The sequence below is a fragment of the Triticum aestivum genome, chromosome 1B (assembly GCF_018294505.1).
Source record: "Triticum aestivum cultivar Chinese Spring chromosome 1B, IWGSC CS RefSeq v2.1, whole genome shotgun sequence".
Classification (NCBI taxonomy): Eukaryota; Viridiplantae; Streptophyta; class Magnoliopsida; order Poales; family Poaceae; genus Triticum; species Triticum aestivum.
Window position 1 is genome coordinate 529,497,225 of NC_057795.1, and position 17,654 is coordinate 529,514,878.

Below are 17,654 nucleotides of genomic sequence, written 5' to 3' on the forward strand. Positions count from 1 at the left end.
TGCTCAAGCACTTACTATAAATGCCGCGATGAAGCCGCTGATTCTCCTTCACGGAGCCAGACAGCTGGGCCCGAACACCTTTCAGCTCTTCTCCCAGCTGGGTGTGGGCATCTTGGAGCTTGTGTCTCTCCTGCTGCACCTTCATAAGCACCCTCTCGCCGGCCTTCAGCTGGCGCAGTAGCTGTTGCTTGTCCGGATCTAGTCCGACACCCTCTGCAATATTATTGTCAGATTTACGCACACGCCACACTTTATTAACTACTTATCTTTTCGAAGTATGTATTACCAGCGGGGGTCTCTGTAGCTCCCCCTGTGGTGGACAGTGCGGCCTCAAGTTGGGCCTTGCACTCTTGAAGCTCCTGGGACAGGTGGGTATTCTTCTTTGTAAGATCCTGCATAACGAATGATCCTTAAATCAGTTATTCTAACTATTTTAAGTCTCGGGGGCTACTGGCATATATAACTACTAAAATTCCTTACCCGTATGTCCTTCACATACTGCTCCGTGGCTCTGGTTAAACCATCTTGAGCAGCACGGAGGTGCGCGTCTCCCGCATTAAAGGCATTCAACGCCTCCGGGGAGAAACACGCGTCACGAAGAACTGTCCGGCGACGCCTGTGATTCATGGCGCTCTCCACCTCAGACCTGGTGGCGGACAACCTGTCGGCATCCTCCGTCGGAGGAGCATCCGGCTCATGCCTTGTGTTCGCCTCCCCTTCTAGACCACGCGTTGGAGCATGGCTGGCAGAGGCTTGATTGGCAACCTCTCCGGACACTGTCCGGCGAGCGCTCTTTCTCCTGGAAAAGTCATGAGCATTAATAAAACTCCTAGGGATCTTTCCCTTAAAAACGGCGGTGCGCCGTACCATTGCGGTGACGTTTCGATTCACGCCGCACTCCTCTTCCGCCTGCTGGGCTGAGCTGACCCTTGTTGGTCAGCCGCCGCGGGTTCGGCTTCCCGCCTTAAAGACGCCTCCTGTGATGCACCATCGGTATATGATGGTCAGAAATGAGCATGGATCAAATGATGATGCCAGGACTTCGGTCGTAGTCACCTGGGAAGCTGGAGATAAACCGGGGTAGTCAGCCGTAATGGCGACTAGAGCATTATCCATGCTAAGTTGGTGGAACACCCCGTCAATCAGCTCCACCTTTATGTCCGGATCCTCTTCGGAGGCCGGATCAAGGGATCGTCCTGGATCCTCGGGCTGTGGAGTCAGGCTTTGAATGCCCTCCACGTCCCGGCGCAGCTCCTGCGTCAACATCACAAAGTAAGACACTTAACTTTGGAAATACGGATCGGATAGATAAACGTCCGCTTACCCAGCTCCGAGGGTTATTCATGGAGAATCCATTCAATGGACTCATGCGGAGGAAGTCCTCCTTCTCCCCCTTATACAAGCCGGACAGGATCTTTACTAGATCGGTGGCCGATCCCGGCCCTTTGCGGCCATGACGGGTGGCGTCATCTTCCCCGTTAAAATCCCACATGGGGTGGCCCCTATATTGGAGCGGTTGCACCCCTCGCATAATGCACGTGGCCATGACTCCAATCATGGTCAAGCCGGAGTGGGCCAGTAACTTAATCCGGCCCATCAGATAATGGACGCTCCCATCATCCTCCCGTTGAGGGCTCCGCGGGCGCCAACTCAGGTGTTTCTTCAAGGGAGCGTTGCTGAACTCCGGGAGGCCGATCCGAACTGGATCCGGCAGAGGGGCGTCCTCCATATAGAACCATTCCGAAGGCCAGTCTTTGGACGCCTTCTTCGGGGTACCGGATAGATATCCGGTCCCGGCGATGCGCCATATTTCGGCTCCGCCCACTTGATATATCGACCCCTCGTGAGAACGGGGAACGAGGCAAAACAATCTCTTCCATAGCGCAAAATGGGGCTCGATGCCCAAGAACAACTCGCAAAGAGCTACAAAGCCCGCGATGTGCAGGATGGAGGCAGGCATAAGGTGGTGAAGCTGGAGTCCGTAGAACTCCAAGAGCCCCCGGAGAAACGGATGTATGGGAAATCTGAGTCCCCTTATTAGGTAAGGGACGAAGCATACCCGCACTCCTTTGGAAGGGTTGGGGGCGCTCTCCGCCTGCTTTCCACCCCTGAAGGTGGCCAGTCCGGATCGAACTGGAACCATGAAGGCTGGGGAAGATATCCCTCGGTTTGGAGCGTCACTAGCTCACTGTGTGGAACTGAGCACCTCCCCCAATTTCCCGACTGAGGGCTGGGAGCGCGAGAGGAGGAGCCGCGTCGACTATCCATGATGGAATGGATTTTTTGTCAGAGGCGCTTCGATGAGTTCTTTGCGGAAGGAGAATGGTGTGAGTTGGATCTAGATCCTCGCCTCTCTTATAGGCGGCTTGTTCGCACGGCTAGGGGGTAAAACGTAAAAATGCCCTGGCTTTTTGCATACATACGACACGTGGAAGAGGGCCATTATTGGGCGTAGAAGCCGAGGAGCGCAACATTTATAAGGAAGTTGGACACTATTCGGCAGGTACATGAAATTTGAAGGAGAACCCGCCTTGCAATGCCGAAGACAATATACGCGCCGGATTCGTCGTCATTGAAGCCTGGTTCGGGAGCTACTGAGGGAGTCCTGGACTAGGGGGTGTCCGGATAGCTGAACTATCATCATCAGCCGGACTCCAAGACTATGAAGATACAAGATTGAAGACTCCGTCCCGTGTCCGGATGGGACTTTCCTTGGCGTAGAAGGCAAGCTTGGCGATACGGATATGTAGATCTCCTACCATTGTAACCGACTTTGTGTAACCCTAGCCCTCTCCGGTGTCTATATAAACCGGATGGCTTTAGTCCGTAGGACACAACAACAATTACAACAATCATACCATAGGCTAGCTTCTAGGGTTTAGCCTCCTTGATCTCGTGGTAGATCTACTCTTGTAATACCCACATCATCAATATCAATCAAGCAGGACGTAGGGTTTTACCTCCATCAAGAGGGCCCGAACCTGGGTAAAACATCGTGTCCCTTGTCTCCTATTACCATCCGCCTAGACGCATAGTTCGGGGCCCCCTACCCGAGATCCGCCGGTTTTGACACCGACAAAGATGTTTATTAGTCAAACCGCATAACAACATACGTTGTTCCCTTTGTCATCGGTATGTTACTTGCCCGAGATTCGATCGTTGGTATCATCATACCTAGTTCAATCTCGTTACCGGCAAGTCTCTTTACTCGTTCTGTAATACTTCATGCCACAACTAACTCATTAGTCACAATGCTTGCAAGGCTTATAGTGATGAATATTACCGAGAGGGCCCAGAGATACCTCTCCAAAATACAGAGTGACAAATCCTAATCTCGATCTATGCCAACCCAACAAACACCTTCGGAGACACCTGTAGAGCACCTTTATAATCACCCATTTACATTGTGACGTTTGGTAGCACACAGGAGCGGAGACAGGGGGTGCGAGCAGGGGTCAGACACCCCCCATCGCCTCGCCCCCCTAATAGGCTTTGTTAGGTTCTAAGTATAGTACTGTAGTAGTTTAGACGTATATGTATATCTGGCTGACCTGTCGTAGTTATACTTTATTTAGAGCTAATGGCCTAGCATGCCAACTTCCCAGCCCAAAGGCCCAAAGCATCGCTGATCGCTAGGTTATACATAGGCGTCAGGATTACATCCGGCCGTCAGATCGAGCAGTTAATTTCCTATCCTTTCCATAATTATGTTCGTGGCTTCTAGCTAGGTCTGCTAGCTCCCTACGTTCTTGCGTTGTAGCTCGTCATAGTGTCACTTCTCGGTGTTCTTGCGGCTTCCGCCGTTGTCATTGTCGCACAGCCGCACAGAGCAGAGGGCAGTACACTCCCAGGGAAATTGAATCTATGAGAGAGATCAGATCTACTGGTCTGTAATACCGGCGTCACACATAATAAACAGATAAAGTTCCAAGGAATCAAGGTACGCCACTGGTAAATAGTAATCCATGTGAATCAGTACAAATTCGTTTCAAACCAATGATTTATTTTACTAATTAGGTAAGATTGTAATTTAGAAATCTGATTTCACATCTTGTTTATTATTTCATGGAAAATAGATTCATTTTACAAACTCATTTGCTTCGAGCTCAAATATCACTGAGAATACAACTTGAGGATCAACATATTCCGTGATAATTCAATCTTAAGTTATTACCAAACATATGTTTCCATTCATATCAATTCTACTTTTGAGACTATATTTTTGTGTTGTGTCTCTGAAACGATTATTGTATTTCTCGCCCCCCCCCCAGTCTGTATTTCTCGCCCCCCCCCCCAGTCTAAATCCTGGCTCCGCCCCTGGTAACACACAAAGTGTTCCTCCGGTATTCGGGAGTTGCATAATCTCATAGTCTGAGGAACATGTATAAGTCATTAAGAAAGCTGTAGCAATGAAACTGTAACGATCATAATGCTAAGCTTCATGTCCATCACATCATTCTTCTACTGATGTGATCCCATTCATCAAATGACAACACATGTCTATGGTTAGGAAACATAACCATCTTTGATTAACGAGCTAGTCAAGTAGAGGCATACTAGGGACAATATGTTTTGTCTAAGTATTCACACATGTACTAAGTTTCCGGTTAATACAATTCTAGAATGAATAATAAACATTTATCATGAAATAAGGAAATAAATAATAACTTTATTATTGCCTCTAGGGCATATTTCATTCACCTCAATATTCCATTGCTCCCTGGCAATCATAATATTTTCTATCAATTATTTTACTTCTTCTAGAGTAAGGGACATAAAGCGTCCAGCTGCACCTGAATCAAGGATATATTTAGATTCATCATTAATCCCATGATAGAATATATGAAGTATCACATATTCTGCAAGAACCATGATAGGGCAAAGATTCAAGAGTTTAGAATATCCCCCCTCCCCCCAAGCTGCATATAGGCTATCTCTGTTTTACTGGACAAAAGAAGTGAGATCACTTCTGAATTTTGCTATTTTAGAGCAGGAGAAAAATTTAGCCATAAACTTCTCTCCACACAAATTCCAACTCGTTGTGTTGCAATATTACAATGTGTTATACCATTATTCTACCTTTTCAGAGAAAACTTGAAGAGTTTCGATAAAATAAATTCCCGGGACACATCTTTAAAAGTCGCACATAAAGCATCAAAGAACATAAGGTGTGCTTGAGAGTCTTCTTCCTTAGTCCCTACTGAAAAGGCATGCTTTTCGACTTCTGAATAAGATCGCGGTCAATCGAATACTTAGTAGCATAATTCGTAGGATAGACTATGGGAGATCTTGAACCCATATATAGAGCACAATACTCCCTCATAGATTTTTTCCTTTCTGAGTAATCGTCATTTCTGCAAATAAAAGTATTAAGCTTAGTAGTTTGATTTTTTGGTATTTTTCTAATAATGGAGCGTGAATCTCTAATGGAAAACGTTGAATATAATCTAGCAAATAAGTCTTCCAAGAATAAGTAGAACCCTGTCGATAACTGAAAGTATCTACAACAACAACACATGCAGATCAGTTATAAAACAAAAACTCTGCGCTTCACTCCCTCACAACCGTGCGAGAAAATAATCGATGGCATGTAATCCACACATGATGGAGTAGCACATTCGTGTAAGTATCCTAAAATAAATATCGTCCCAACTAAGAGCGGAGGAGAGTATTTATGAGCAAAAATTTTGTCACACAAAAGTTGTCACAACTCTTATGTGAAGTAACTCCTTGTGATTCTATAGAAGCTATTAGTGTTCCAAGATTCAAATAAACTAGAATAGTGAATATGATGAGATGGTTGCAGCGAGAATAATAACGACTTGGAAGTAAAGAGCATAAAGTAAAGACTGAAAATAAAAGTGTTTTGCTGCAGTTGATAAATTAGGTGCACAGAGATTTTTGATCATGGTATACCTCAAGTGTGCCAGTTCAATGGTAATCCCAGTTACCTTGTATCGTGAGTTTAATATTTCATTTGGTTGTTCTGCAGGAGGATCACCCTAGAGTTATGGAACTCCTCCTCGCGGGATTGTATTCCACACTATGGTCCTGCTTCGACGTTGCCACAGTGTGGCCGTCTCCACAATCAAGGTAGTTAAACCGGAACCATGCATTACATTCGGTAGATAACTATTATCTCATATTATATTTGGTCCTCATAAATGTCTCCAGCTGTCACGTCGGAGGGCATAGACTCTCTAAACAATATGTGTTATCTGTGTAGGTCTTTAGATCATGTTGCCTGAGCCCTTAAATTGGACAACATGCATAACGTTCACCATAACAACTTACTAGACAAATCATAATACTACAAATACGAATGAAAACATATAGGATAGTCACAAATGAATCTTACCGTTCACCTACATGCATATCCCATGCCTAGGGGAAATTACTCACATCGGAAGAGAATAACCAATCATCCTAGAGAATAAATCCATGAAAGTCATATCGATAATACTGTGAAGATCCACAATAAGATGAAATGATTAAAAAAGTCTCAAAAATCCAGATGAGTATGAATAGAGTTATACACACTAATCTTACAACTTGGAATTCCTCTTACAATGGTAGTGATGAAATTAAAATGAGTATGGAGGTGGATGAAAAAAACTAGAAGGATCTCCGGTGGTTCTTCTTCTCCGGATATCTTCTCTCTCTAGATGCATTGGCGGCGGCTAGGTATCTCTGGTGATGTGATGCCCTTTACGAATTCCTGGATTTATTTCGGGCTCCCGGCGATGTTCATTCAGTGGGAGGGGACGTTCGTGTGAACTGCGAGGCGCTGCTACCTCTTGAGCACTGCGTTGGATTTCCCTGAAGAGGAGAGGATGATGCAGTAAAGTAGCGTAAGTATTTCCCTCAGTTTTTGAGAACCAAGGTATCAATCCAGTAGGAGACTACGCACAAGTCCTTCCTACCTACACAAAACGATAGCAACTCGCAACCAACGCTTAGGGGTTGTCAATCCCTTCACGGTCACTTACAAGAGTGAGATCTGATAGAGATAATATTTTTGGTATTTTTGATAGATAGATGCAAAGTAAAAAGTAAAGGCAAAGTAAAAAAATAAAGCAAGTAAATAAAGTGATATAGATTGATATGATGTGAATAGACCCGGGGGGCCATAGGTTTCACTAGTGGCTTCTCTCGAGAGCATAAGTATTCTACGGTGGGTGAACAAATTACTGTTGAGCAATTGACAAAATTGAGCATAGTTATGAGTATATCTAGGCGATGATCATGTATATAGGCATCACGTCCAAAACAAGTAGATCGAAACGATTCTGCATCTACTACTATTACTCCACTCATCGACCGCTATCCAGCATGCATCTAGAGTATTAAGTAAAAACAGAGTAACGCCGTAAGCAAGATGACATGATGTAGAGGGATAAATTCATGCAATATGATAAAAAAAACCCCATCTTGTTATCCTCGATGGCAACAATACAATACGTGCCTTGCAACTCTTTCTGTCACTGAGTAAGGACACCGCAAGATTGAACCCAAAGCTAAGCACTTCTCCCATTGCAAGAACTACCAATCCAGTTGGCCGAACCAAAAAGATAATTCGAAGAGACTTGCAAAGATAACTCAATCATACATAAAAGAATTCAGAGAAGAATCAAATATTTTCCATAGATAATACTGGATCATAAACCCACAATTCATCGGTCTCAACAAACACACCGCAAAAAGAAGATTACATCGAATAGATCTCCATGAGAGAGGGGGAGAACATTGTATTGAGATCCAAAAAGAGAGAAGAAGCCATCTAGCTACTAGCTATGGACCCGAAGGTCTGAAGTAAACTACTCACACTTCATCGGAGGGGCTATGGTGATGATGTAGAAGCCCTCCGTGGTGGATGCCCCCTCCGGCGGAGCTCCGGAACAGGCCCCAAGATGGGATCTCGTGGATACAGAAAGTTGCGGCGGTGGAATTAGGTTTTTGGCTCCTGTTCTGATCGTTCGGGGATACGTAGGTATATATAGGAGGAAGGAGTATGTCGGTGGAGCTCCGAGGGGCCCACGAGGTAGGGGGGCGCGCCCAGGGGGTGTGCCCTCCACCCTCGTGACCTCCTCGGACACTTCTTGGAGTAGGGTCCAAGTCTCCTGGATCACGTTCGGTTGGAAAATCACGATCCCGAAGGTTTCATTCCGTTTGATATTCTGTTTCTTCAAAATACTAAAAAAGGCAAAAAACAGCAATTCTGGGCTGGGCCTCCGGTTAATAGGTTAGTCCCAAAAGTAATATAAGAGTGGAAAATAAAGCCCAATATAGTCCAAAACAGTAGATAAAGTAGCATGGAACAATCAAAAATTATAGATACGTTGGAGACGTATCAGGCGCCTACGGTGACTTCATAAAATCTCAAGATGTTATGACGGCTCAGTCTCTCGGAGGTGCTCATAGGGGCAGGGTGTCCATGCGTGTGTTCACAGGGTTGAGTGTATGATCGTGTATGTGAGCAACTTCGATTGTACCGTGTTCAAGAGAAAGTTGCTCCTAAGGTGGTGCCACCGGATCGTCATACGACCGCCTGTACGAGCGGAAGTATGGTTGGCCGTCTTAAGCTCTCATGCGCCTGATGATGAATCCCCCAACATGGAAGTTGCTCCATTTGGCTCAATTTGGAGTAATGCACCGTGATTCCCTTCCATATGTGGTTTTACCTGTCAAACAATGAAAAAACAAGTTTTCTTCTCTCTCGAAGGATTGGCGTTAGAAATAACTGAGAAATGACAAAAACCCGATGAAAACCAAGTCAAGACTCCTTACAAAAAGCCACAAAAATCTAGAGCCATCAAGTTGGATTGTTGGGAGGATGTGGTAATGGTGTCAAGGAACAATGATGATCGCTCGTGCTACACCTTCATGCTTTGTAAGATTCATGATCTTGTGAGAGACCATTTAACTTGTATCAATCTGCCGACGATGTTGTCCCACTTTGTCATTGTAATTGTAACATATTATTATTGAGCAATATAGGTTTTCACATATAATCGCTAGGCAAATGTATTTTTTTAATAAAAGAGGGGGGCACCCTCCGATTTCATTAATGAAACCAAAAGCATCCAGACACTACTAGATAGGTTCAAAGAAAAACATAAGCGAAAAGGAGTTTAAACGACATCTAATAGCCATATTACTAGGGTCAAAAGCCCTAGATGTGTATGAAAACAAAATATTTCTACTTTGAAGATATTTCCTCTCATGTGTGTAATTCAAAAGATATCCTCCCACAGAATCTTTGTTCCCAACATTTACTCACGTATCATACTCCCTCGGTATCAAATATAAGACGGTTCTCCACATTATCACAGTGTCAAAAACATCCTATATTTGATGTTATGTGTGTAGCAGATGTTTCACATGACCTACGAGAGGTTCTAGCAAACGAGCGTAATCCTGCCCTTGGGACGATGTAAGATGGCTATATGCCTTTTCTAAAAAAAACATTCTAATATTTTATTTTGATAAATTGAAAGAATGGCGTTTCTCATCCAAACTGCTGCTGCTGCAGAAGGAGAGGGGGTGGCGAATTGGAGCAGACAGCCGGGTCAAAACTCAAAAGAAGGAAAGGAGAACACCAGCAGCAGCAGCCCACAGACCACAGGGCAGTCCTCCCGTGAACCCACCACACCCGCACCGCACCGTAGTCCAAACCCAAAAGCCACACGCAGAATGCTCCGCCGCCTCTCCAGCGCCGCCGCGGGCGGGCTCCGCCGCTCCCTCTCCTCGTCCCCGGCCGCCTCGCGGCCCCCGTGGGCCCTCATCCAGCTCACCAACGTCGACAAGTCGGGGGCGCCGGCGCCGGGCGCGACCCTGCACCTCGACGCGCCCCCGTTCGTCACCGGCCTCACCGTCCCCGCCCACTTCATCCACCCGCGCCCCCTCCCCGACCCCGCCACCGGCGTGTTCGGCTCCGTCCCGGGCCACGTCGCCGCCGTCAGCAGCGACGGCCTCCTCCTCGTGCGCTTCTGGGAGTCCCGCTTCCAGTTCGACGTCCCCGCCACCGGCGAGTCGATGCTCTGCGCGATCCGCGACATGTCCTTCTTCACCGGCATGGACATCAACCCGGAGGTCACGCGCTTCGTCTGCAACCCGCTCAGCGGCGAGCTCTACCGCCTCCCGGACCTCGACGGCACCAAGAGGACCACCATGTACCAGCACCTCGGCCTCCTCACTCAGTCCCAAGGCGGGCACGGACCGCCTGACAGGTATGCCGTAGCCGAGATGTTTACCATCGGCGGCAGGGAGGATGAGGAGAGCTTCGTCTTGCGGCGGTTTCTCTCGGAGACGGGGAAGTGGGAAAAATTGCTGGGCTTGCCGTCCCCATTGCCTGCCGGTCGGCGGATGCACATCGACAGCGCCGTGGTGCCCTTCGGCGACCGCTTGTGGTGGATCGACGAGAGCTGGGGCGCCATCTCGGTGGACCCGCTCAGCGAGAGGCCGGAGCTCCGGTTCATCCCGCTGCCCAGAGGGAGCGTGCTGCCTGACCTCGAAGGTGTGGTGTTCATGAGGAAACTTCAGCGCTACCGACGTATGGGGGAAAGTGAGGGGAAGATGCGCTACATCGAGGTGTCCAAAAAGAAGCCCTACGTGGTCAGCTCCTTCTCCCTCGACGACGGTGGCAGCTCCTGGACGCTGGACCACGAGGTGGCGTTCACCACAATTTGGGATGATGAACCCTTGAAGGAGATGCCGGCGATTGGCGCAATTGACCCACTCAACAGCCATGTTGTGTACCTTGTGTGCGGCAACCAGCTTCTTGGCGTGGACATGGAGAAGGAGAAGATAACAGGGAGCTCTCGTCTAGCTATACCCAGTGTCCCCATCCTACCATGTGTCCTCCCGACGTGGCTGGAATCAAGCCAGATTCCCTCTGCAGGTACTAACACTTCCCATCTTCTTGATCAGTTGTTTGTTTGAGCTATCAGCTATGGAAGTGGTGAAGATGATTATACTCTGCAATTGTTAAATTAGGCACCTTTCATCGTATCTTCTGAAATTATGTGCTTGCAGTCCTCTCTTCTATATACAAATTGTGCTAGAATTTGGGATTAAATAATTGAGATGTTTTTGAGGAACTGTAATTCTCCCTTTCTATTGTGGTCAACTACAACTAGATATAAGAGGAGAAGTGCATCCAAGCAAGGAAGAATAGAGTATACTATACAATTGTCAGATTGGGCACATTTTGTTTTAACACATCTTCTGAAATTGGGTGCTTGGAAGCTCATGTAGGGTCCTCTGCATATAAATTCTACGTACTATAATTTTGTTATAAATTGGGTGAATTCGAGGAACAATATTGATTGTAGCCTTTCTATTGTGGTCCACCATTGCTAAATAGAAAGGGACATAGCCGTAACAAATAAATAAGAAGGGAGAAGTGCAGCCAAGATACTGAAAGGCTGAGTCTGTTCTAGTCTGTTCATTTGTATCTTCTTATTTTAATGCATTTTAAACCCCATCAGATTGGGCCAAGCTCATCCTAGTGGCAGGCACAGCTCCTGTCACTTGTGACTGCCTATTTTTGTTACATTTTTTTTGTGACTGCTCGGCTGTGTGCATCCAAGGACGCAGAGGCCAGGAGGTTTGAACTTCCTTTTCAATAAAAATATGGAGAAGATATCAGCCTATTAACTTGTGTTGCTAGGTAAAGGTTTCCCTGATACTTCAGTGAGTTGTCATGCCTGCTGCATCCTATAACAATGATTCCATTATGTTTATCTCAGTATCTGAATCATGTCGATGTTTAAATATTTAAAACATACTTTATAATGTATACTAGCCTTCCTCTCATGCATAATGTGGACATGCTCCCCGACCATTGCTGCTGGGAGCTTGATGGCATCTTGCCGCACGCCCTTCCCTTTTAATGCTGCTCCTTAGAGATCTACACCACCTTGTATTATCATTTTGGACCAGTGATTGCTGTATCCATGTTTTTGGAAGTGTCATGTCACTTCACCCATATCGTGTATCAAAACAGCGTAGGGAACATGGTATTTTTTTATATTGTTTTGATTCGACACTTATGCATTTCATTCATCTAATTACTGTAACCTGTTCTGCCATTTCAAGCCATATATACTATTCAGAGAAATGTATACAATGTAATTGACTGTTTATTCTTGTTTGCATGGTTGAAGATTGGAGCAAGAAGACCGCTGTGAAAAGGGAGGCATCGCCTGACATGGTCAAAAAGGAGACTTTGCGTGTAGAAGTAGAGCTGATGAAGTGAAGTGTACCAGCTAATTCCTATCTTGGTACTTTCGCATAACCTATCTTCATGTATTGTCCATCACAGTCCATTTCTCTTGCAGTGTCAGCAGTGTGTTATTTGGAAAAATAAGTACTATTTGGTGCATATGTCTGCCAGCTGCCAATTCTATTGAGTAACACTAGTTTTTAATTCACCTGAGCGATTTATTATTACAAATTTGAAGTTCAGAGTGTGAAAACACGGTGATGACGGTAGTTGAGGTTAGCAGATACCCAGATATTTGGTTATGATGAGCCATCTTCATTCATTATGGTGAAATGTTATCAGCAACTGATCTTTGCTAAACTGTTCCAAAGATTATGGTGAACCCTCTTGCTTCATTTATTGTTGCAACAGTAAATAAACAAAGCATATTGCAGCGTTCATATGGCATCTCATTTTTGTAACTGTTCCAAAACAATGTGGATGGGAATGTGCTTGTACTGTTATTTATGTCTGAACTCATGTTTCTGTTTACTTGTACTTAAATGGAGCTCAAGAAGAAAAGGGTATTCCCTCCATCGGAGTATTCAGATGTCCCTAGTGTTTAATCCGTTTTCGAAATTACTGCAAAGAGATTGGCGAGACTCATGTTTACAATTTACTATGCAGGTATCTCTAAATTGTCAGATAAGATTTGGAAGCCTAGGATGGTAGTTTCCTGACATCTCATTTTGGGGACTGCTGTGAGACTCATGTTTACAACTTGCTCAACCACACTTTGGGCAAAATCTGATGGGTGTTTTACATATTTTTGGCCTTGTTTTACATGGCTCAGTGTCATGTCCTTTTAACTTTGGATGGATCAGTAATGGTATCTTTTAGAGGGTGAAGTTAGAACTGTTAGTGTGTTGGCTTAGAATGTTCTGGTGTCTTGTTCTAGTGTGTTGGCTCCTGGAGTTTAGCTTAAACGCTGGCATTGTGAATTTGTGATGGCGAGATGAACTTGTATTCTGGAGAGGTTTATTAAGCTGATTGCAGTGTTGCTGATCTTGGAGACTTGGAACCCTGGCGTGCTATGCAATGGATAACTCAGAGCTGTATGCTTGCTCCGTGCTAGTATTTTCCCCTTCATCTAAGGTACTGTGAGTTTTGAGCTGTAAAGATGGTAAGCTACTTAGATAGTGCTTCCTTCCGTTGGTCCATGTGCCCAAACTGTCCATTTTTACTGCTACGTGGTTTCTTCAGTTTTGGCATTTTATTTGGCAACTATTTCAAATGCCTTTGCTGGAGTTTCTGAAAATTAGGTTGACTTAAAACTTCCTGGCTGAGTTTTCTTTTTTTCTTTTTGGAGTCCTTAACTAAAGTCGAGTGTGGGAAGCAGGGAAGAGGAGTAGGATCGTACGGATGACACGTCTGGTTCTAGCGGGTAACCGTTGAATAGATAGCTTCATGTCAGGGTGATAGCCGTGCACCTACAAGTAACCATGGAGACGCTTCGCCAAGCATTTCATCGCTATGGTACGTGCTGTGTGCGTGCGAGATGGTTTTTGAAGGGAGATATTGTGCTGAAGTCTACGTGCAGTTTCGTTGCTAGCGGGATGCGGCTCAAGCTTGCGAGGCCCAAGATGGTCGGGCTCTCTACGACAGCTGGGTGTTTGGTTGCCTCCAGGATCTCCCACCAGATCGAGTGCCAAGAAAAACGTGTTTGATTGCAACAAGGAGGCCTGGCTCGCATAGGCATGAACCTTAAAGCAACCCGGAGCCTGGCTCTCTTCAAACCCTCGAAATCAGCAGTTTTCAGCGAGTCAGGCCGAGTGCGGCGCAAATGGGAGGTTGTGCGCTCGTGATGGTGCAAGGGGAATCGAGTGGAGATGGCGGGAGATGGAAATCGACCGAGGCGGGATGGCGCGAAATCTAGCCTCTCCACCTCATTTACTTGGTCACCACTAGCTCTAGGATAAGCACTTCCTCTATTCTTAGCACTGATGGCGGCGGCGACCAGATCTGCGCGAAGCGGCGACGGTGGAGGCGACAACATCACTCTTCGACAGCAGGAACTGCTTCTCCCCTTCCTCTTGGCCATCATCTGGTCCTCCTCAACGCAGCCATGCCCCCCTTCCTCGTTGTGGTCTCTGAAGCCGGTAAGAAACATGGAACCCCCTCCCCTTTATGTGCATATTGTTTGTTAGGGTGTTAGGCAAGTTGTAGGATCGATTTTCCCATTGCTCACCGCACCATTGATGTCGTGTAATGTATGAACGAACAGACGAAGCTGGTAGTTCAGGCAACAACACTGATAGTTGTGATTCAGGCATGGGCCTTATTGATCCACAAGAGAGATGTTAGTCGTGGTGACAAGCCTGTCATCTGTTATGCTGCAATATTAACCCGTGATCAGGAGGGGATATCGAATTTGAACTACATCCACAACTGCAATGACACAGAGACTCTGTGGTTGCTTGAATGAAAAGAGCACGTTTTGCCACACTTGTGTAGACCTTCAGAAGCAGGGGGCTGCTACGAGATATCATTCACACTAGTGTGGAAGAGCAAGTTGCCATGTCCCTCCATATTGTCGGTCATAACCAGAGGTTCAGGGTTATCCACAACACGTTCAGGAGATCAATGGAGACCATTTACAGGTACTTCAGGCAAGCGTTGTACGTTGTTGACGAACTCAGAGGAGAGATGATCAGGTCACCAACCGGACGGACTCCTAGCAAGATTCGCACTAGTCCAAGATGGTATCCATATTTCAAGGTGAGCACTGACAGTATGTAGTTCATGCCTTAACATGCTTGTATTGTACTGCTATAGCCATAACATCATATTTTCATGCCATTTCAGGATTGCATTGGGGCAATAGATGATATTCATGTCATTACTAGAGTGTCGATGTCACAATCTACATCATACAGGGGGAGAAAGCACTACACAAGCCAGCGTGTTCTTGTAGCTATTGACTTCGATATGAAGTTGACATATGTGTTGGCTGATTGGGAAGCATTAGCACATGACACTAACATTCTAAATGACAGCATGAGTATACCTGATGGCATCAATATCCCCGATGGTAAGTTCTACCTACGAGATGCCGGCTATGCATGCCAGGAGGTGTTCTTCCACCCTTCAGGAAAACCAAGTACCATCTGAATGAGTTCGCTAGTAGGAACTATCCTAGGACTCCACATGTACTGTTTAATCTTAGACACTCTAGCCTTAGAGTTACGGGTGAGAGGGCATTTGGAGCTCTGAAGAATAGGTTTAAGATCCTGGATCAGAAGTCATTCCACATTTTCTCCACCCAGGTTAAGCTTGTTCTTACTTGTTGTATTCTACATAACTAGATCCTGCAATGGGGTTATGATGAACGGGTGCCGAAGGAGGAATAGGTGACGCCTGACGATGTTGTCAACTCTGTCCATGGTGTGGAGGCATTTGAGAACGAAGCTTGTAAGAACAAAAGGATGAAGTGGGCACAAGCAATGTGGGATTATAGTCGGCAGACAAGGATCTGAAGAAGAAAAGATCAACAACAACAATAACAACAACAACAGAAGAGAAGAAGAAGAAATAACATCAGCAGAATAAGAAGAGGACGAGGATGGACTTCCAACTAGTTCGGCATTGATGAACTTTTCCCTACCGAGCCATTTGACTGTTATATTTGTACTGATATTTGTTAGTAGTTATGATGAACCGCGATTTGTTTCCTAGCTAAGACTGAAACTATGTTTAGATCGTGTGTGGTAAGGTCACCACTAGTGAGAAGTGGTGATAGCACCTTATCAGTTTGCAACCGAACAACGTGTAGTTTATGCGTCAAATGAAAGGCAGGCAACCAAACGGCGAGTCAATATCGGTTCCCTTATGCAGCCAGCCTAAATGCGAGCAACCGAACTATTCACAGATGATGATTTTGGCATGTTTTATTTCAATCAAGTCCATCTGAGACAGGTATGCAAAGAGACGAAAAAAGATGCAGGCAACCAAAAACGTTCATGATGTTTCTCAAGCTAGAACATGTGCCTCCGATATACACTTCCAGAACCACAAGCCAATTGCTCGACGAATGGCCTTGACTCCGGCAGTAGCACCATCCAGGTCATAGAGGCACCCTTGCCCATGGGTGGCCTGCCCTGTGTGCTTCATGGGTCGGAGTACTATGAAGCACACCGGCAGGTACTCCGACCCGAAACCGGATCCTCTAACATTAAGGAGGGAAGTCATGTAAGCTACAATGCAAACTAGTGCAATGCAAAGAAGGAAAGTCAAAGTACTTTAGCGAACACTGTATGGGTCTACTGTAGCAGGTATTGTACGTAGTTAATGTTTGACAAAAATAAATGTAAAATTAATTTTATTGCACCTGTCAGATTTCGAGTTCCGGCAGACCCTCAAGGTTCAAACTCTGGGGTGCACACGGATATCACACCTCTTGCCTACCCATGTCTCGTCGCCTCGCAAGGATCTAAACTACACGAAGAACAACACAAGGGACACGAGATTTATACTGGTTCAGGCCACCATTGTGGTGTAATACCCTACTCCAGTTTGTGGTGTGGTGGATTGCCTCAGGGGCTGATGATGAATAGTACAAGGAAGAACAACCTCGCGAGGGGCTGTTCTTGGCTGGTGCGATGAACTGCTTGGGTGAGTTCAGTCGCCTCTCTCTCTCTCTAGTCTGCCCAAAATCTCTCCTCCCTCTACTCTGTGGTGGCTAGCTCTATTTATAGAGGGAGGCCCTGGGCCTCTTCCCAAATATTGAGCGGGAAGGGCGCCAACAATTGGCCATTTTGACGGGGAACATCTAGTACACTTATCCTAACTAAAGTCGGTCCTCGCCTGCCAAAGACCCTGACGGTGACGCCGGCTTGGGCTCCACGATGGCCTCCATCCTGCCGTCCTGCTGGTCTTGGTCTTGTTGCACCGAAATGGTTGCCTTTGCTTGATACTCCTGCCTGCGCTTGCCCCCTTTGCACCAAAGAGGAAACAAGGACTCTGCGCAGGCTAGCGCCCGCCTGGCGCCCGCCTGGCCTCGGTCGTCATGGCTTGCGTCATGGGCACCTCGTGAGGTACCCCGCCTTGATCTCTCTGCCTCCTCGCGAGCCAGCCTGACGAGGCTGTGCCCGAGGAAGCCTCCTGTCGTCTGCCCCGCGAGGCTTGGCCCCTCGCGAGGGTCTTGAGTATGTGTTGATAAAGATGGGCCGTACTGGGCCACTCCCTGAGCCACGCTGCAGGCCGCAGGCAGGCAAGTCTGGGTACCCCCGTTCCCAAAACACCGACAGTAGCCCCCGGGCCCAAGGCGCGCCTGGACTTTGCTTAGCAGAGAAGCGAAGGGGCAAGTGCGAAGCGCCGCGGGCCCCAATAGCCTGTGGCCTTGGGCGCCGCATGGCGGTTGATTGGACGTGGGCGTCCCTATTTCCCCACA

The 17,654-nt window shown here is 46.5% G+C and overlaps 1 protein-coding gene across 1 annotated transcript; it reads left to right on the top strand.

The window, feature by feature from the left end:
• The first annotated feature begins 9,590 nt into the window (after positions 1 to 9,590).
• Positions 9,591 to 13,281, top strand: LOC123136600 (uncharacterized). The gene is made up of 3 exons (XM_044556026.1): positions 9,591 to 10,900; positions 12,168 to 12,284; positions 12,893 to 13,281. Exons 1-2 carry the CDS (start codon positions 9,694 to 9,696, stop codon positions 12,257 to 12,259), a joined length of 1,299 nt encoding a protein of 432 aa, XP_044411961.1. The 5' UTR covers positions 9,591 to 9,693; the 3' UTR covers positions 12,260 to 12,284; positions 12,893 to 13,281.
• The last annotated feature ends 4,373 nt before the right edge of the window (positions 13,282 to 17,654 follow it).

Coding starts and splice junctions, on each gene's coding strand:
- LOC123136600 (XM_044556026.1), top strand. CDS start 9,694: ATGCTCCGCCGCCTCTCCAGCGCCGCCGCGGGCGGGCTCCGCCGCTCC. Junction 10,901..12,167: donor AAGCCAGATTCCCTCTGCAG/GTACTAACACTT, acceptor GCATGGTTGAAG/ATTGGAGCAAGAAGACCGCT.